This window comes from Lithobates pipiens, unplaced genomic scaffold, assembly GCF_037356315.1.
Source record: "Lithobates pipiens isolate NorthernLeopardFrog02 unplaced genomic scaffold, aLitPip1_a1.2 Scaffold_18, whole genome shotgun sequence".
Classification (NCBI taxonomy): Eukaryota; Metazoa; Chordata; class Amphibia; order Anura; family Ranidae; genus Lithobates; species Lithobates pipiens.
This window is the reverse complement of record NW_027507758.1, coordinates 424,570,502-424,592,329: the sequence shown is the minus strand read 5'-3', so window position 1 is coordinate 424,592,329 and position 21,828 is coordinate 424,570,502. Positions and strand designations below refer to the sequence as shown.

Sequence of the window (21,828 nt, the reverse complement as noted above, 5' to 3'; positions counted from 1 at the left end):
CTCACCAGATTAAATCATCGCTGATAACAAGTATTGTCTTTTCAGGCTCTAAAATTCCAGTTTCGTCTGTTGTCACTAATCTTGGTGTAAAAATGGATTCCCAACTCACTTTTGAAGCTCATATAAATCAAGTATGCAAGACTTCTTTCTACCACTTTCGTAATATCTCTAATCTTCATTCTATCCTTTCTTTTTCGGATGCTGAAATGTTGTTTCATGCCTTTGTCTCCTCTAGGCTGGATTATTGCAACACACTTCTCATTGGGATTCCGAGAAAGCATGCAGAAGTTAAAATATGTTCAAAACTCTGCAGCAAGGATCCTAATGAGAGTGCGGAAGCATGAGCATATCACTTCAATTTTAAAATCTCTTCATTGGCTCCCGGTCTCTACAAGGATTGAGTATAAGGTCTCTCTTCTTGTCCACCAATGCATATATGGACAAGCTCCAGCTTATCTTAAGGAACTTCTTAGATTACAAAATTTACCTCGTTCCCTTCGCTCAACCAATTTGAATTGTTTAGAGATTCCAAAAACTAGGTTGAAAACCAGTTCTGACAGAGTTCTGACGGACTTTCTGAATGAACGGACTTGGCCACACACAATCCCACCAAAGTCCGACGGATTCGAACGTGATGACGTACGACTGGACTAGAATACGGAAGTTCATAGCCAGTAGCCAATAGCTGCCCTAGCGTCGGTTTTAGTCCGTCAGACTAGCACACACACGAGCGGATTTCTCAGTAGGAACTGGGTCCGGCAGAGTTCTGTCGTAAAAATTTGAAACATGTTCCATTTCTAAAGTCTGTCAGACTTTTGCAAATCAAAAGTCCGCTGCAGCCCACACACGTTCGAATAGTCTGCCGGAATCATTCCGTCAGACTTTTGATGTTGAAAAGTCTGGTCGTGTGTACGGGGCATTATAGTTTGAAGGTTTCTCAGTCTACTGAAAAATTTAAAAAGGGGTTGAAGACTTTTCTTTTTAGCAAATGTTTTGTAAGTTAAGCAGTTTATTTGTTTTTATTGTATTATGTAGCACTTTGAGGTCTTTTGATGGAAAGCGCTATAAATAAAATGTATTATTATTATTATTATTATATGCAAACTATATTGCTGTCATGGTTCTTATATAGATCCCATTTTGGGCGGTAATGAGAGGATATGTCTAATAAGATATAGGATAGTAAAGATGGGTACACATAGAAGCAAGCTGCATTACCCTATAGGCATAGACTGATAATATGATCTGAGCTATGTACACATATTTTGCCTGTATGTAACCTGACAATATATGTAAACATCATTATCTTGTTATACTGTCAAAACTTTAATAAAAACATTTGTATTAAAAAAAAAATCTTTTTTTGCATTGAAACATGTCACCTGGGGCAGGACCCAGGTCCCCAAACACTTCTTATGGCAATAACATGCATATAAGCCTTTAAAATTAGCACTTTTGATTTTTCATGTTTGTGTTCCATGGACTTTAAAGGTGTTCATGTGTATGCACAAATTATTTGCCTGTTTGCAAGTTCTGGTGCGAACCAAACCGGCGGGTGTTCAGCTCATCTCTAGTGGCAAGGAATGGGAGAGGTTTGTAATGGAGGTTCAACAGGCCCGCTCCGCTCCAACACCACCTTTTCTGAGACGGATGTTGATAGGTTCTTTTCTAGACTTCAAAGATAGGTTGAAAAAAAGATGTGGTTGTTTTGGCACCAACAGTACTTTGACAAGGACATTGAAAATAAAGGGGACTAAGGACACAAATTTGCCCGATTATAAGAAAAGTAGAACCTGAGGTTCTTTTACCATGTGGCAGATTTTGCAAAACCAATATGATGCTGATATCACAGACCTTGGCAAGGAGCTATCGACTTGGCAGGATGAACATGCATCCCTGAACTCCTCTCCAGGTTACACAGAAGAATGAAGGAACATCTTACCAAAATATGCCAGGAATCTCAATAAATAAAGAGAGCAAATGTATTAGAGACATAAAAGGCTTATGATGGGGAATTGGCATATAAGTGGTCCAGGGAGGGTTTCCACCACTGTAGGACATTATAATCTAGAGTTACCTGAAATTAACTATGAAATAACTGAATCTGATGTTTTGTCTCTGTGGAACTGTCCAGATGGGGACCTATTGGTGCAAAGGACACAGATGACAAATGCATCCAAGAAAAGAAAAAATGAGGGAGAGAGTACTATCCCTGGGCACCCTACTGTAGATGCACATCCCTAGAGATAAATATGCATGTTCCAATCGCTCGAATAATTGCACAATACCAGACACAATGACTTCAAGCACCTCACTAAGTAACGTTTCTCTTTCGTTACCCACATCTTTGGCATCCACCACTGCACAATTTCAATCAGCAATGTCCAGTTCACAGTGAACTCAAAATCACTGCCTCTGGTTCACAGCCTAACCTTCGTACCACACCTAATTTCACCAAGTCAAAAAAGACACCGGCTGCAACACAGACACTACCCAAACACATACCCAGACCCAAAAGTGGAACAGCCCAACCCCCACCTAGTGGAGGAGGGTCGTAAACAATATGAGATTATCAGTTTGTCCTCCCATCCCCTCTCAGCCAATGTGCAACCTGGAGTGTCCTTGACCGCCAGGTCCTCGGGAGCACATCACGGATCAGGGTAAAAGGCCAAAGACAGCGGCCATTTACCACATGATTGCTCAGTCCAATGATGGAGGGATCACTATGTAAACAAACTGGGGTAATGCCCCAGTTCAGCTCTCTCCTCACACCAATACAGCGTGAGTGGAGAGGATAGAGATTGAGTGCAGCAGCAGCGTGAGTTACATTGCTTTTTGTGTGCTTTACAGTGCCCTACAGTGCCACACCAGTGCCACTATAGTGCCCATCTGTTCACTACAGTGCCATTGATTCCACAACAATGCCACACCAGTGCCATTACAGTGCCCATCAGTGCCACTACAGTGCTCATCTGTGCCATATAGTGCCATCAGTGTCACTTCAGTGCTCTACAGTGCCACATCAGTGCAACCTGTGCAACTACAGTGTCCACCAGTGCCACATTAGTGCCACTACAGTGCTCTATAGTGCCCCACCAGTGCCACTACAGTGTTCACCTGTACCATCAGTGCCATATCAGTGACACTACAATGCACATCAGTGCCACTGCAGTGCTCATCTGTGCCATACAGTGCCATCAGTGACACTACAGGGTCACATCAGTGCCACTACATTACTCATCTGTGCCCTACAGTGCCACCTGTGCCCATCAGTGCCACTACAGTGCCAAGAGTGCTAACCTGCCCACTACAGTGCTGTACAGTGCCACTACAGTGCCACATCAGTGCTCATTTGCTCCCTACAGTGCCACTGGTGCCACATCAGTGCCATTACAGTTCCCATCAGTGGCACTACAGTTCTGACATGTGCCATCAGTGTCATTGCAGTGCTCTACAGTGCCACATCAGTGCCACTAGTGCCATTTGTGCCACTACAGTGCCCACCAGTGCCACTACAGTGCCACTACAGTGTCATATGTGCCACAAGTGCTACTACAGCACTCTACAGTGCCCATCAGTGCCACTACAATGCACATCAGTGCCACTACAGTGCTCATGTGCCATACAGTGCCATTAGTGACACTATAGGGTCACATAAGTGCTCATCAGTGCCACTACATTGCTCATCTGTGCTCTACAGTGCCACCTGTGACACTACAGTGCTCATCTGTGCTCTACAGTGCCCATCAGTGCCATCAGTACTCACCTGCACCACTACAGTGCTCTACTGTGCCATCAGTGCCACTACAGTGCCCATCAGTGCCACTACAGTACTCTACAGTGCCACCTCAGTGCCACCAGTGTATGCCAGTGCCACTACAGTGCCCATCAGTACCACTACAGTGCCATCGGTGCTCATCTGTACCACTGCAGTGCTATCAGTGCCACTACAGTGCCCATCAGTGCCACTACAGTACTCTACAGTGCCACATCAGTGCCACCAGTGTACGCCAGTGCCACTATAGTGCACATCAGTGCCACTACAGTGCTCATCTGTGCCATATAGTGTCATCAGTGCCACCTGTGCCACTGCAGTGCCACATTCGTGCCACTACAGTGCTCATATGTGCCCTACAGTGCAATCAGTGCCACTACAGTGACAATCAGTGCCACTACAGTGCTTATCAGTGCCACTACAGTGTGACTAGAGTGCTCATCAGTGCCACTACAGCGCTCATCAGTGCCACTACAGTGCCCTATTAGTGCTCATCAGTGCCCATCAGTGAGTGTTCATCAGTGCCACTCTATCATTGGATCCTCATCAGCACCTGTCAGTGCCACCCCATCAGTGCACATCAGTGCCAGCTAATTAGTGCAGTCTCAGTGAAGTACATCAGCACCCATCAGTGCACTCTCATCAGAATCCAGCAGTGCAGCCTCTTCAGCACCCAGCAGTGCAGCCTCATTATACCAGCCTCATCAGCACCCATCAGGGCAGCCACATCTGCCCCAGTGTCCCTATTGCAAACGTTTGTCACCAAAGCCCACAGTCACCAGTATGGCAATTTTTTTTTTTTCCAGTGAGGAGGCATACCCACTTCTTAGCTTTATCGACAAGAGCAATGGGGATCTCTCTGTGTCTGAGTCAGATTCTAATTGTAAGCAATGAGTCTGCTACAGAATTGGAGGAAGAGGAAAGTGTGCCCATGAAATGAATGCATTCTGGTAAGGAGCAGTGGCATCAACCAGCAGCTCAGTACCATCAATGATTAGTGCAGCAGCATCCACTAGTAGCACAATGACATCCAGGAGAAATGCAGTACCACTGCAAGAAATGCCAAGCACTAGTGGGGTGTCATCTCAGCCCCAATGGGTCAGGACCCATGTCAGCCTTCCCTATCCCCTTCAAAACCCACTATGGCTTCTTCCTAACTAAGGAGCAGCAAACATCCCTCCTTTTACCACCCAGCCAGGTGTCCAGGTGAACACAAAGAATTGTGCACCTATTGCATTTTTTTATTTAATTTTTACCCAAGACCTAGTGCAAGGTCCATTGAAACCTCTATGCCCAACAATTTATATTGAGCAAACCCAGCTTCAAGTTACCCCCATTCCTATGAGTTTAGAGAACTAACAGTGGAGAGATTTAGAATATTTTTGGGCCTCACTTTCAATATGGCACTCAAAAAAAAAAGCAATTCTACTCCTACTGGTCCAACAGCCCCATCCACTACTCATCCATTATGCCAAGATCAAGATACCTAATGATTATGTGGTTCCTCCATTACAATGACAACAGTGTCCTCCCCGAAATTACCCAGCATATGACAAATATATAAAATTGGGCCACTTCTAAAAAAAATTATCTCAAAGATTTGCCCAATTATTTACCCCCAACCAAAATATCTCCATGGATGAGTCACTTGTCCATTTCACAGGCTGGCTGGGCTTCAAGCAGTTTATCCCCAGCAAAAGGGCCCGATATGGGGTGTAGCAGGGTGTCCCAGAGACAGGCGAGAAAATTCTGTTCAGGGTTTACACATCTCCCAGGTTCCTTTCATACACGTTCAGGGATCTCTGATGCACGATCAAATTCAGGTCTTGTCCCTCTCCCCCAGGCCAATTTATACTCACCTGAGACAGACAGCCAGTGCTCTTGGCCTTGGAAATCATTTTACTCCTGTGAGTGAGAGCAAGAGGTTGGTAAATGCTAACAAGCTGTATATGTGGAAGCTGGCAAGGTCTAGGCTTGCTCAGCCTGGTAGTGAGGGACTGTATATTTTGAATAGTTAATGGCGAGACATGGCTAGGTTTTTGATTTGCTATTATTGTTCCTGTTTGTTTTCTGAGGTACAGTACAGCACCTGTATATAGATGTGTAATATATGATGCACAAATAAACACTGCACTGTTTTGTCACTACCTTCTTACATTTAGTATCCGTGCCTGAGAGAATGCTTATAACAGGGAGCTTTGTACCTGCTACCTGTTCCCCAGCTTACAGGGGTTAAACGCTACAAATTATGTGACAGAGCCACGGGGTGCATCTATGCCTTCCAGGTGTACGAAGGGAAGGACACCCAGCTGCATCCTCTTGAATGCCCAGAATACATTGGAGCCAGCAGAAACATTGTTTGGGAGCTTGTGTATCCACTCCTTGAAAAGGGTTACCATCCATATGGAGCACCTCCCCCCCCCCCCAGATGAGCTGCCAAGTATCGTGGTCTGTCTGTCACCCTGCCTCAGCCAGGCACACACTTCTAACTGATCCAGAGACATGAAAGCAGTCCTTGCACTTGTCTTTATGTTTTATTTAGGGCAATTAAACTCAAATAGGGATGGGGCTTTTTGAGATGCCCAGGTAGTTAAACATCAAAGACTGGGACTTCACATCTGTATATACAATGTCCTCTTCTCTTCCTGCACATCACTTCCTTGCAGAGTATCACTTCCTTTATTAAACTCTCCAGACTAGCCAGCACTGTATGCCTGACACTGGTTCAGCCAGGCCCAAAGCAAAGGCCCTTTACAGGCAGGGACCACAGGCCCCTATGGTGTAGCAAACAAAATAGAAGGTTCCAGTGCTAGCTGTTCCTGTGGCTACTGCTCCCAGCACCCCCTTTTCAGGCACTGCCAGCCATCCTGGCTACAGCTGCCTCTTTCCACTGCCCATGCATCCTCCACACTTGCTCTTCACCCATCCCAGACTGTTGCATCTCAGTCCTCTCAGGCGTACCTCTCAGTCCTCCCAACAGTGTGTACACTTAACAGCCCTCCTGGCTATCTCTGTGGATCTCCTGAAGACTTTCCCCGGCAGTGTTCTCCCCCTGTCCTCTCTTGCTCCTCCTGTGTCTCCTGTCCAGGGCACCTCTGCGGGTTTTAAGAGGGTTCCATCGCACCTGAACCAAGGCCCAAGGTCACCCCCCCCAGACTGGGGAGCTCCCTCAAAGGCCCAGACAGCCTAACACTCAATCACATTCTTCCACCCGATCAACGCCTTCCTAACTGGGCTGACGCTGGGTATTTAAGGAGGCCTGCCCCCTGCCAATCCAACTTGGGGATTGGGCAGGACTCCCTAGAATACCCCAGATGGCTCCATCTCCCATCTCCACCTCTCTTTAAAGAATGACCAGAGGAGTCTGAAAAGTAGTGGGGGGTTCTAGTGACACCACCTGTGAGTCATCAAAACACACCAAGGCTTGGCTGCCAGCCAAGCCTGGAAATGTACCTACTCTCACAAAAAAAACAACATTATTGTTCTATCAAACTAAAGGACAATATATATATATATATGTTGATAGTTACTGCCCAAGTTTATCCCTCTTCCGCAATCTTCCATGGAAAGACTCCAGCGTGTGGTACATTGAGAGGCTTCCTGCAAAGGCTTGTTAATGAATGGCTACGATGAGGGGAGTCAGTGATTTTGTGGAATGAGGAGATATTGGCTATCAAATGGAGGGACAAACAAAACTTCTACATACTCTTATCAATATATAATGACAACGACATGGAAATCCCCAGAAGGAATGGCCCAATTCAGAAATCAGCATGTGTCCACGATTATAATTTGTTCATGGGGAGAGTCGAATTCAATGAACAAATGATCCAACCCTACCTTCCCACAAGAAGAAAACACTATTGGTATAAAAAAAAAAGTCTCTTTATTTCATTCAGTTTGGCCATTTATAATACCTAAGTGATTTAAGGTAAATCCACCGAGACCTCTGTATCCTATCTTCATTATCAAGAAGAAATTATCACCGCCCTTTTGTACTCTGAAGGCCCACCAGAAAGCATTTGTTCAGATACAGAGAGAAGACTCCACAAACGCCTATTTCCTCAGAAACTCCCTCCCCTCAGAATTAATTCCGGGTGTGCTTCAGAGGAGGAGTTAGAAGAGACACAACATATTATTGTCCCCAGTGTCCTTTCCAACCAGGCCTCTGTAAAGGTGACTGTTTCTGTTGTCACCATACTTCTCTACATTATTAGTGAAGTATGGTAAACGTAATTCTCAATTCCCGTCATTTACCTCCACACTCATTATGCCACTGAATTAAATTCTACATACCTCTGCCTTCTCCAGAACTGACCCTGGCCTGTGATTTGACCATGCTTTGGACTAACTCTAAACTGTACATACCTCTACCTGCTCCGGAACTTACCCTGACCTGTTATACGACCACACTTTTGCCTAACGATAAAATGTGCATACCTCTGCCTGCTCTGGAACTGACCCTGGACTGTTTATTGATCACATTTTTTGCCTGCCTCTTGGACTGATCTTTTACCCAGTTACTGAGACACGGGGGTCTCACATATGTGAGGGGCATTAGAATTGTTTTTCTGGATGAAGAAAACTATTTTTCTCATTCCCAGATTAGGGTCTAAAAACCAGAGGCTTCAAATAGATTTGAGTGGGTGAAACCTTTATCCCTGTCCCCATTCTTTCCTGACTTCTGCCTGCTCCCTCTACTATGGACCATGCTCCTGCCTACTACCAGGACCAATATTTTGACACTACTGGCAATATCTCTACCTGTACTGACCCTGGACTGTGTATGAACAGTATCCATGACTGCTGCCTGTACTGACTATGGACAATATTCCTGCCTGCTGACTTGACAATTCCGTTCACTGCCACTGACCACGTCCCTGCCTGCTGCCTGGACAAATGCTCTCCTGTGGACAACTGCACTACCAAAACCACAGTTAATCTTTTGCTTACCCTTTGCTCAGCAGAATACATTTTGGGGTGTAATTCTTGGTATGTGCATGCTATATGTTAGAAATATGACGCGCCTTCAAAAACGTGATAGGTTGTCAGGAAATTAGATGTGCAATTTATTTCCCTAGAAGACCTGACAGTGCTCCTTGGATACTGGGCCTCTGTATATGGCCAGGCTGTGTAAAAGTCTCACACATGTGGTATCACCATACTCAGGAGGTAGCAAAATGTATTTTGGGATGTAATTTGTGGAATGCACATGTTTTGTCCTATAAATATCTTATAAATTATCAACTTTTTGAAAAACAAAATGCATTTTTATTTTCTTTCCACATTTTCCAAAAAACATTGGAAAACAATGACATGTTCAAAAGACTCATTATGCTTAAAAGAATATACGTTGGGGTGTTTTCTTTCCAAAATAGGTTCATTTTGTGGGCATTTCCATTGTCCTGGTGCTCCAGGGCCTTCAAAAGTGTGATAGGTTGTCAGGAAATGATATGTGTAATTTTTGCTCCTAGAACATCTGGAAGTGCTACTTGCATGTTGGGCCTCTGTATATGGCCAGGCTGTGTAAAAGTCTCACACATGTGGTATCACCATACTCAAGAGGAGTAGCAGAATGTATTTTGGGGTGTAATTTGTGCAATGTACATGTTGTGTCTTATGTCCTGTACACACGGTCAGACATTCCGACGACAAAATCCGTCTGATTTTTTCCAACAGATTTTGGCCCAAACTTGTCTTGCATACACACCATCACACAAAGTTGTCAGAAAATCCGATAGTTGAGAATGAGGTGACTTAAAAGAAGTATGTTGGGACTATAAATGGGCCAGTAGCCAATAACTTTTGTCTTGTAATTTATTCTGAGCATGCGTGGCACTTTGTGCGTTGGATCCAGCTCTCAAACTTTGTGTGTCGGAAATTCTGACGGAAAAAGGAGCCCACACACGATCAGAGTTTCCAACAACACAATCCGATCGCACATTTTCAGTAGGAAAGTCCGATCGCGTGTACAGGACAGTAGACATATCTTATAAATGGACAACTTAGGTGTCCTAATAGATGACAGATTTAGTAATAGCATGCAAAGCATACGAAGAAAAATTATTCAGTCCCAGGGAGTGTATGAGGACAGGAGGCCACACATTGAAACTGGAGGAGAAACGGTTCAACCTTAAACTGCGCAGGGGGTTCTTCACTGTCAGGGCAATAAGGATGTGGAACTCTCTCCTGCAATTGGTGGTGGCTGCAGGGAGTATGGATATTTTTAAAGGACTCTTGGGTGTACATCTTAAAAAACACAACATACAGGGATATGGGAAATTATTATAGACACTGACACATGTACACCTACACAGGTTGAACTGGATGGACTATTGTCTTTTTTCAGCCTTACCTACTATGTAACTATGTAACTTTGTGTAAAAAAAAAATTGGTTTTTATTTTCTTTCTACATTTTCCAAAAACTTGTGGACAAAAATAACATGTTCAAAAGACTCACTATGCCTTATAGAATATACGTTTGAGTGTTTGCTTTACAAAATGGTGTGCTTTCCAAAATTTTGTGGACGTTTCCATTGTCTTGGTGCTCCAGGGCCTTCAAAAGTGTGATGTCAGGAAATTATATGTGTAATTTATGTTCCTAGAACACCTGGAGGTGCGACTTGCATGTTGGGCCTCTGTATGTGGCCAGACTGTGTAAAAGTCTTAGCCCTTATACACACAGTCGGAGATTCCGATGGAATGTTTCCTATCAGAGCGTTTTGTCGGATATTCCGACTGTGTGTGGTCTTTATCGGACTGTTTCCGTCGGAATATCCGACTGACCAAGTTTTCCAACTTGCCGGTAAAGTTTTCAGACAAAATGCTCCTATCGGACATACTCCGATCAAGTGTAGCCTACTCCGAAGGAAAAAGTGCCACACATGCTCAGATCAAATTCCTAGACCAAAGCTATGGGCTACTAGCCTGAATGTAGTCCCGTCTAACGAAATAAATTATGCCTCATAGAATATATGTTGGGATGTTTATTTTAAAATGGGGTAATTTTTTGGCGTTTTCATTGTCTTGGTGCTCCAGGGCCTTCAAAAGTGTGATAGGTTGTCAGGAAATTATATGCGTAATTTATGCTCCTAGAACCTGGAGGAGCTACTTGCATGTTAGGCCTCTGTATGTAGCCAGACAGTGTAAAAGTCTTACACATGTGGTATCGCCATACTCAGTAAGAGTAGCAGAATGTATTTTGGGGTGTAGTTGCAAGTATGCCTGTGCCATGTGACAGAAATAACCTGTTAATATGACATTTTTGAGAAATAAAATATCTTAATTTTGCAAAGAATTGTGGGGAAAAATTATAACTTCAAAAAACTCACCATGCCTCTTACTTAAATACATTGGAATTTCTACTTTCCAAAAAGTATTCATTTTGGGGGTATTTGTACTTTCCTGGCTTGTTAGTGTCTCAAGAAAATTAGATAGGCCATCAGTACTAAGGATGAGCCAAACACCCCCTGGTTCGGTTCGCACAAGAACATGCAAACAGGCAAAAAATTCAGACGAACAAACAAACACCATTAAAGTCTATGGGACACGAACATGAAAAATCAAAAGTGCTAATTTTAAAGGCTTATATGCAAGTTATTGTCATAAAAAATGTTTTGGGACCCGGGTCCTGCCCCAGGGGGACATTTTTTCGGGAGCAGTGATTTTAATAATATTTAAAGTGAAAAAATAAAAATGAAATATTCCTTTAAATATTGTGCCGGGGGGGGGGAGGGTGTTTATAGTATGCCTGTTAAGTGGCACAGTTTTCCCGCGTTTAGAACAGTACCACAGCAAAATTACATTTCTAAAGGAAAAAAGTAATTTAAAACTGATTGATAAAGCTGTAATGAATTGCCGGGTCTTTGCAATAATGATACAACTCATTGAAAAAAAACAGCATGGGTTCCCCCCAGTCCATTACCAGGCCCATTGGGTCCGGTATAATTATTAAGAGGAACCCCAAACCAAAAATGTAAAAAAAAATTGGGTGGAGGTCCCCCCAAAATCCATACCAGGCCCTTCAGGTCTGGTATGGAAATTAAGGGGAACCCTGCATCAAATTTAAAAAAGAAATGGTGTAGGGGTCCCCCAAAAATCCATACCAGAACCTTATTTGAGCACGCAACCTTGCAGGCCACAGGAAAATAGGGGGGGCGAGAGAGCTCCCTGATTCTGAATCATACCAGGCCACATGCCCTCAACATAGGGAGGGTGCTTTGGAGTAGCCCCCCAAAGCACCTTGTCCCCATGTTGATGGGGACAAGGGCCTCAGCCCCACAACCCTTGCCCGATGGTTTTGGGGGTATGTGGGTGGGGGGCTTATCATAAATATCTAAGCCTCCTTTAACAAGGTGACCCCCAGATCACAGCCTCCCCTATGTGAATTGGTAACGAGTACATTGTACCCCTACCGTTTCACAAAAAAAGTGTCAAAAATAGTAAAAAAGACAGGAGACACTTAGGGACAAATCCTTTATTAAAAGATAAAAAATAAAAAATGTCCAGCAATGCCCATTCATCTTCAACCACTCCGCCCGACAATCCAAAAAAAAAAGCTGCAACACCTCAGCCTCCATGGGAGGCTCCTGCCGAGTGAAGCTTCTTCTTGATGGCATATATATATAGCTGAGGGCGGGGCCACTTGGTGACATAAACGGGTGACCCCGCCACCCCTGATGGCACATGGAGAGTGGCCCCACCCACCCATAGAGAAGAAGAGATACTCTTAATTTCCATACCAGACCTGAAGGGCCTGGTATGGATTTTGGGGGGACCCCCAGCGCAATTTATTTTTTAATTTTTGGTTCGGGGTTTCACTTAATATTCATACCAGACCCAAAGGACCTGGTAAAGGACTGGGGGGGGGGGACTCATGCCAGTTTTATCTATATTGCCGAGACTCGACAATTCATTACAGCTGCAATCAGTTTTAAATTACTTTTTTTCTTTAGAAATGTAATTTTGCTGCGGTACTGTTCTAAACACTGGAAAACTGTGCCATTTTACAGGCATACTAAAGACACCCCCAGGTTTTTATTGTTTCACTTTAAGCATTATTAAAATCACTGCTCCCAAAAAACTTCCATTTTTAAAACTTTTTTTTTGCATTGATACATGTCTCCGGGGGCAGGACCCGGGTCCCAAAAACACTTTTTATGACAATGACGTGCATATAAGCCTTTAAAATGAACACTTTTGGTTTTTCATGTTAGTGTCCCATAGACTTTAACGGTGTTCTGCGGCTTTTGAATTTGCCACGAACAACGCATATTGTTCAGTGTTCACCGAATGCCCAAACAACCAAAGTTCGCCCATTCCTAGTCAGTACATCAGGTGTGATCAATTTTCAATGATTCGCACCGTAGCTTGTAGAGTCTATAACCTTCACAAATACCAAATAATATACACTTATTTGGGTTATTTTTACCAAAGATGTGCAGCAGTATAACTTTTGGTCAAAATGTATGAAGAAAAATTACTAATTTGCTAAATTTTATAACGGAAACAAAGAAAAATGCAAAAAAATACAGAACAAAATGTTCAGACTTTTTTCATTGATAACGCAAACAAAAACAACTGTGATGAATAAATACCACCAAAAGAAAACTCTTTGTGTGAAAAAAAAGGACAAAAATGCCATATGGGTACAGTGTTGCATGACTGAGTAATTGTAATTAAAATGTGAGAGCACTGAAGCTTAAAATTGGCTGAGTTAGGAAGGGGGTATAATGTGCACGGGGTGGAAAGAAGTATATATAGACCTGCAGGTCGGCAGTCTGACTGCTGAAGCCCAGGAAGCCTTTGATCCACACATATATGTTTAAGGTCAGTTGCTTGAGTTGATGTGATTGTCTAGATGTGGCCAGTCTGGCCGCGTATTTGAGAATATTTGGTGATGCTGTGCTGTTGCTTTGTACACAGACTGGAGTTTGCCTTTGCACCAGTATTGAATTGTCCGACCAGCTACTGGAAAATTAGTTTGCCCAACTAGTGGAGTGTTATCAGGTACTGCTTATCGCTTGCAGATTTATTTGTTAATGTTAATTTTACTTTTGTTTTTGCTCTGTCCACTTTCATGTGCAATGTTTAATGTGGAAGAAAATCATAGATAGATTCAATAAGTGACTTTATCGCAGGCAAGTTTGTTCAACTTATATGGCTTTGATGTGCGTGCACCTTTATTAGACCCCTTGGCTGCCATCTTGTGGACATACAAGCTCCCTGTATGCTTTCCAACGCAGATATAAGAAGTGAGTGCTCATTATTGCTTAATTTGATAAACACAGGAACTTAAGCTTGCAGTATTTTACAAAATATAGAAAATACTAGGACTCTTTTGGGAAATGCATTATGAACGGTGTATTTTTTTTATTTTTATTTTTTTTAATCTATCCATATAATAATTATTCCGGTTCTATACTGTTCTCTGCGGGAGATGTGACTGTTGGGCTCTTGGCCCCACTTGGTGGATGCACGTTGGCACTCCTGGACAGACACATTTCATATTTTACAATAACTCCTTGCCTCTTCATCATTTGGAGTTAGGGGTCCTCTTTTGGGAGACTATTATTCGATAGGTGGACGTAGCCTTTATTGTCACACATGTATAGTAAACAAATTATGTGGATATAATAATGTTTATGTGATATTGTTTTGATTTATTTCTGTTTATTTTGCCAGAGGTATCACCATGCATTTTCCTGAAGAAGCCTAAATAGGAGAAACATGTTAAAAGATTTCCCCAATGGGAGGATCCTTTCGGCACAGTGCACAGTTGCATTGAAACCCATCAAGTATTCCCTATAACAGACAATGACTTAAGCAGCCACTATAAACATTAAATAAAAAAGTATAAAATACATGTTATTAGCAACACAATGGTTAGCAACATTAGCAGCGCTCAATCTGGGTGACACCAAATATATATTAGATGTGTATCTTATCCTCTGTGATCTTATTACAGTCCACCATGTGAATAAAGATAGTCTCTATATTAAAAAATCCGTGGGCACCTTTTCAAAGGTTCTGTATATCACACCAGCACAACACCACGTGAGGCCTGTTCCCCTGAGGTTTGACACTCACCAGGGCTCCTTAGTATACAGCCCTTTAATCACAGTGTCCTCTACAGATCACTAATAGGATGGCTCCCCACATTTACTGGTCCCTTTAAGAATCGCTGATCTTATAAAATAAAACAGCTCGACATAACATAATCCAGTTCACATGCAAAGTTTTTTAAAATATCATCTACCTTAAAATCACACTTACAAAATGATAAGGTATCAATATCAATATATCAATAGTAGTTCCATGTCAGTCCTCCCCGTAGTGTGTATTACACAATTTCTTACTATACCGCTCCTCGCTCTGTGGCTGCGAATTACACTCGTTATGGCATGCTGATGTCACTCCCGGTCACCATATGGTCCCGTTTTGATGCATTTTATCATTACAACTTTGTCTGAGGGTGTGGCCATACGGCACAATGCCCCAGAATTTATTATTTACCTGCCACAATGTTTAACCCCTCACTACCCTTTCTTCACTCAAGCTCACTCCAGTGATCACTGCCAAGAAAGGCTCCCGAAGCAGATCAGTGGGGACATATCCAGACTGCATGAATCTGATACCTTTAGTTGCATATTACCCAGTTTTCAACTGATATATTAATTAGAATAGGGACCCTGGCGCTACCTTAAAAATGTATAAATAAAGGGTACGCCCTTGTCACATAAGGTGATCTGAGATCTATCTACTATATTAGTCCTATATCACATAAGTAATAGGAGAAAAATACCAATATAAACAACAAAAAAGAGAAAACCCAGACTATATAGTCCAGACCACCTGAAGAAATTCTCTATGCTTAGGTGTATAGTAACAGGCACAGGGTATGGTACAACCACCCCCCTTCTTTTCCCTTATACGCCTACTGATTATATGAGGGAACTATGTATCACTATCCCTACCACATAGTTCCCTCATATAATCACGTAAGTAATAGGAAAAAAATCCCAATATAAACAACAAAAAAGAGAAAACCCAGACTATATATGTGTAAATAAAAGGTGCGCCCTTGTCACATAAGGTGATCTGAGATCTACTGTATCTACTATACAGTAGATCTCAGATCACCTTATGTGACAAGGGCGTATCTTTTATTTACACATTTTTTAGGTAGCACCAGGGTCCCTATTCTTATATCCAGTTCTATATGCATTCCTCTTGGTGATAAAGCATCAGTTAAGTAAATCCATTTGGTTTCACATTTTGATAGTTCTTTAACTCTATTTATACTTCTCCAAAAGGGATGGACTCTGTTGATTCCCCAGAATCTCAAACCTGATGAGTCCCTGTTATGACATTGTTTAAAATGTAAGGAAACACTATGGTCTTTAAAATATATTTTAATATTGTGTATATGCTCTGCAATGCGCTTCTTTAAGGGTCTTTTTGTGCGCCCAATATACATGAAGCCGCAAGGGCATTCCAGGACATAGACCACATGGGTTGTATCGCATGAAATAAACGCTTTTATTTGAAAGTTTTTATCATTTGATGTAGGTCTAAAAAAGTTTAGACCCTTGAACATCCTGGAAACCTGTCGGCATGCCTTACACTTCCTACAGGAAAAAAAAAAACGCTTTGTCCCAGAACAATTGGGGTCTATTGGGTGGATCCAACACTATTATAACAACTCTATCCCCAAAACTAGGGACTTTCCTGTAAATAAATTTAGGATGCCCAGGAAGCACCTGGTTTAATGCTCTATCAATGCACAGTACAGGCCAGTGTTGCCTGAATATATTTTCAACCTCTCTGTACTGTGAGTGGAAATCAGAAATAAACCCCATATATGATCTTTATTAATAGTCCTTACTTTATTATCCCTCAGGCAATCCTGGGCATTTCTAACACCTCCTGTATGATTCCATCTAACTGACAAGAATCATAACCTTTTAGAATGAGCCTTTCCTTAATTACTTGGGACTGTACAGTAAAGTCACCCGTTATTATTATTATTATACAGGATTTATATAGCGCCGACAGTTTACACAGCACTTTACAACATTAGGGCAGACATTACAATACAATATAATTCAAGACAGGGGGAATCAGAGGGCCCTGCTCATTAGAGCTTGCAATCTAGGAGGGAACTCATAGAGGAACAGTTCCTATTCACCCTCGTTATCTGACCTTTCGGTTCGTTTTTCAACCATAATGGATGATGGCCACTCTGCAGGGATAAGTAACTTTCGATCCATCAGACACCCCCAGACAAAGTTGTAATGACGAAACGCATAAGTGGCAGGAGCATACAGTGACCAGGAGTGACGTCAGCAGGCCACCACAGTGGGGAGGACTGACATGGAACTGCTATGTATTGATATTGATGCCTTATCATTCTAATGCGTTTATAAGTGTGATTTTAAGGGGATGGTGTTTTATTTGATAAGAACAGTGATCCCTGGAGGGACCGATGCATGCGGAGAGCCATACTATTAGTGATCTGTAGAGGACACTGTGATTAAAGGGCTGTATATTAAGGTGCTCTGGTGAGTGTTAAACCTAAGGGGAGCTAGTCTCATGTGGTGTGGTGCCGGTGTGTGAACCTACTTACCTACATACAGAACCTTTGAGTAGGAACCCAAGGACTTTCACATTAAAGAGACTGTCTTTATTCATATGGTGGACTTTAATAAGATCACGGAGCATAAGATACACATTTAATTGATATTTGGTGTCACCCAGATTAAGTGCTGCTAATGTTGTTAACCATTGTGTTGCTAATAACATGTATTTTATGTTGAATAACATGCGTGATGAATGACATTATATGACTGTAAAGTATGCTCTTAATGTACATTTTTGTAATTGAATTAAATTTTGTGATACATTTTTATACTCTATGTATACTCTTTGTATTTGTGTCCATGCACCTGAAAAGTCCCATATTTCCATTTAAAATCTTTGGTGTATATACAGTGGTGTGAAAAAGTGTTTGCCCCCTTCCTCATTTCCTGTTCCTTTGCATGTTTGTCACACTTAAGTGTTTCGGAACATCAAACCAATTTAAACAATAGTCAAGGACAACACAAGTAAACACAAAATGCAATTTGTAAATGAAGGTGTTTATTATTAAAGGTGAAAAAAAATCCAAACCATCATGGCCCTGTGTGAAAAAGTGATTGCCCCCTTGTTAAAACATACTATAACTGTGGTTGTCCACACCTGAGTTCAATTTCTATAGCCACACCCAGGCCTGATTATTGCCACACCTGTTCACAATCAAGGCATCACTTAAATAGGAGCTGCTTGACACAGTAAGGTCCACCAGAAGATCCTTAAAAGCTACACATCATGCCGAGACCCAAAGAAATTCAGGGACAATTGAGAAAGAAAGTAATTGAGATCTATCAGTCTGGAAAGGGTTACAAAGCCATTTCCAAAGCTTTGGGAATCCAGCGAACCACAGTGAGAGCCATTATCCACAAATGGTGAAGACATGGAACAGTGGTGAACCTTCCCAGGAGTGGCCGGCCGCCCAAAATTACCCCAAGAGTGCAGCGACGACTCATCCAAGAGGTCACAAAAGACCCCACAACAACGTCCAAGGAACTGCAGGCCTCACTTGCCTCAATTAAGGTCAGTGTTCATGCCTCCACCATCAGGAAAAGACTGGGCAAAAATGGCCTGCATGGCAGAGTTCCAAGGAGAAAACCACTGCTGAGCAAAAAGAACATCAAAGCTCGTCTCAATTTCTCCACAACACATCTTGATGATCCCCAAGACTTTTGGGACAACATTCTGTGGACCGATGAGACAAAAGTGGAACTCTTTGGAAGGTGTGTGTCCAAGTATATCTGGCGTAGAAGGAACACTGCATTTCATAAAAAGAACATTATACCAACAGTAAAATATGGTGGTGGTAGTGTGACGGTCTGGGGCTGTTTTGCTGCTTCAGGACCTGGAAGACTTGCCGTGATAAAAGGAACTATGAATTCTGCTGTCTACCAAGAGATCCTGAAGGAGAATGTCCGACCATCTGTTCATGTACTCAAGCTGAAACGAACTTGGGTTCTGCAGCAGGACAATGATCCTAAACACACCAGCAAGTCCACCACCGAATGGCTGAAGAAAAACAAAATGAAGACTTTGGAGTGGCCTAGCCAAAGTCCTGACCTGAATCCTATTGAGATGTTGTGGTATGACCTTAAAAAGGCCGTTCATGCTCGAAAACCCTCTAATGTAACTGAATTAGGACAATTCTGCAAAGATGAGTGGGCCAAAATTCCTCCAGGACGCTGTAAAAGCCTCATTGCACGTTATCGCAAACGCTTGATTGCAGTTGTTGCTGCTAAGGGTGGCCCAACCAGTTATTAGGTTTAGGGGGCAATCACTTTTTCACACAGGGCCATGATGGTTTGGATTTTTTTTCACCTTTAATAATAAACACCTTCATTTACAAATTGCATTTTGTGTTTACTTGTGTTGTCCTTGACTATTATTTAAATTGGTTTGATGTTCCGAAACACTTAAGTGTGACAAACATGCAAAGGAACAGGAAATGAGGAAGGGGGCAAACACTTTTTCACACCACTGTACTGTAGGTTATGTGGGTAATGAAAATGTAATGGAGGAGGGAAGAGAGGGAGTAATGGACGAAACCGCATAAGGAATAAAATTAAATAGATGGGGAATGGAATGAGCTCTGCTCATGAATCCCTTCCCCTCCTCCTCACCATTTTTTTTCTTCACAAGCAATTTAGAATAGTGATTCTGTTCACAGGTTAAACGTACACATAATAGGTTTGAATAGGTAATCATGCGAGTATTACCTTCATATTTATATGAAGGTATTGTATTTATGTTTTGTTTCATCTAAGATATTAATGTTTTTTGTAATACAGGATGCATTTGTTAAATGAATAAAAAGAAGTAAAAATGCCCCAAAAAATAAGAGTTTTTGAGCCTACCCCCCCCCCCCCCACCTCTCTGCCTGCATGAGACCATGGCCTACTTATGGTTAGTAGGCCTTTAATACCCTAAAATAGAGTGGCTATTCTGAGAGGATTGTCAAGCCCAATATCCAAATATCTGCTGTGACCTGGCTTTGATGCCATGTAAGCTGCTGCACTGTGCAGGGGCTGTGGCTGAATGTAGCTAAACTGATGTCAAAAATGTAAAAATGTAAAAATGATGTCTGCACTTGCCATGCTGGTCCACTGATATTTAAACACAGCCACTGTAGTGCATTGCTTGTAAAAAGAAACCTACACAGCCCTAATGCAAATGGAACACTTCCGGGAAAAGACTGCCACATGCTCCACATCAAAGGCACTCACCAGTCCATTTTGCAGTACCAGCAGGTATAATCTTCACCTCTCCTGGCAGGTGTAACCCCCAGGGCCTTCTGGGACTCGACTTATCCACCACCCCCTAAGGGATAACTACTTTGGACCTGTAAAGCACTGCCAGAGAAGTCTGACCTGATACACAGTACCATGAAGATTCTTGCCCACAGTATCCAGCATTGGCCAGCAACATTACAGGCTGTCCTTCAGTGTGAGGTCTGGGTCAGTCTCTCTTGTTATAGGCAACCTAACCAAATTAAACCCTTCTCTACCCCAGCAGAGATGTTCAGAATACACTAGAAAAAAAAAGGACTAAACCAACAAAGGAAAATCTTCAGAGAGCATCTATAGACACATTCATCACCTAAAGACTGGACCTTTGTTTTTTTTTTGTTTTTTTTGGGCCAGTTTCCAATTACCTGAAAGTGGCAGCATAACCCAAGTAGTTAAGATTATGATGTGGCATATGTCTTGTGATGTATGATTAAGAAATATGCATTTTAGTATGTGTGCGCAAAATAAAAATTAGCTCTGGCAGCAAATGAGTTAAAAGCTGGCAGAGAAGGATAAAACAGGTACATCTATTGATTTACCAGCTATCTTCATGGCTTCCTTACTAAATAAATACCTACCTTCCAGGTGCAACCACGTCTTTCACAAGATTGTTGATTGGCATTTTCTTCAGGATGGCAGTCAATTCTCAAATTGTCATTGAAATCTAGAGTATATGATTCTCCAAATGCCAAACTAAGTCCAGTGATATTACCAATCTGCAGAACACACACAAACATCTTATTATTTTTGTCTCACGTTATTCTTTATTAACATAAAGCAAAAATGCTACCACAATCTATTGGCATAACAAAGGGGAAAAAATGAAGTACTCTACATAACTGTATGCATTCAATTTGGAGGTCTCGGAAAGGTCTGTGAAATTAATTACAAGCTAAACTCCATTCACACAGCTTCCAAGTTAAACTTAAGAGCTGTTATGACCAACAGATAAGAATTCTGTCTTGTGATTCAGGCACCCTTTCAAGGAAGAAAATCTGGGACAGATTTCCAAAATTATCTTGTCCAGGACCCATTCCAGACTGACTGAAAAATGAGGGAACAAGCAGCAATCTGGAGAGGGCAGTGTTTGCAGCCTCAACTGTGCTTGTTTCCCTATCTGACTGCGGAGAGGGAGGTGTGTTAATTCCTTCCACTCAAGTGTCAATATTACACTCAACCCTCTGCTCTATGCTGTGCAGTGTGTGATATTAAATCCCCACCCCTGGCCTTCTGAAGCTAAGGAATTCTGTGTAAAATGGGTGTTTTACTAGACTGTGGAGTAGAGAGAGGCTGCATATAAACAAGTACAACTTTTGTAGAAGGATTTATGTCATCTTTTTGTATCCCCTGAGGCTAGTGACTTCAATGGGTATGTGTAAGGGTTTATAACCACTTTAAAGTGATTGTAAACCTTACATATACCCAGATGAAACACATCCTCCTACATAAGTTGCACCTGTTTATCTTTGGCATTCTCCTTTCTACAGCTGTTCAAAGTGCAGAATTTATACAGCTTGTCTAAGCTTTCAGAAAGCGGGGATGTAAAGTTGAAGTTAAACTCTACAGAGCTCAGTGAGAAGAGGACAGGGACAAACCACCTTTACACAGCACACAGGGTCAGAGCTGAGGCTGTCAAA

At 42.2% G+C, this 21,828-nt stretch overlaps 1 protein-coding gene across 3 annotated transcripts in view; it reads right to left on the bottom strand.

Annotated features, from left to right (window-relative positions):
* The window catches only part of SI (sucrase-isomaltase), a 342,643-nt gene that overhangs the window by 120,646 nt on the left and 200,169 nt on the right, over positions 1 to 21,828 (bottom strand). For 2 of the 3 annotated variants that reach the window (XM_077488042.1, XM_077488043.1), the window contains one exon: positions 20,770 to 20,907. In XM_077488042.1, coding sequence (XP_077344168.1) covers positions 20,770 to 20,907 — 138 coding nt within the window. Of the gene's footprint in view, positions 1 to 14,123; positions 14,490 to 20,769; positions 20,908 to 21,828 lie in introns of those variants that run through there. The other variant, XM_077488044.1, reaches the window with a different exon arrangement.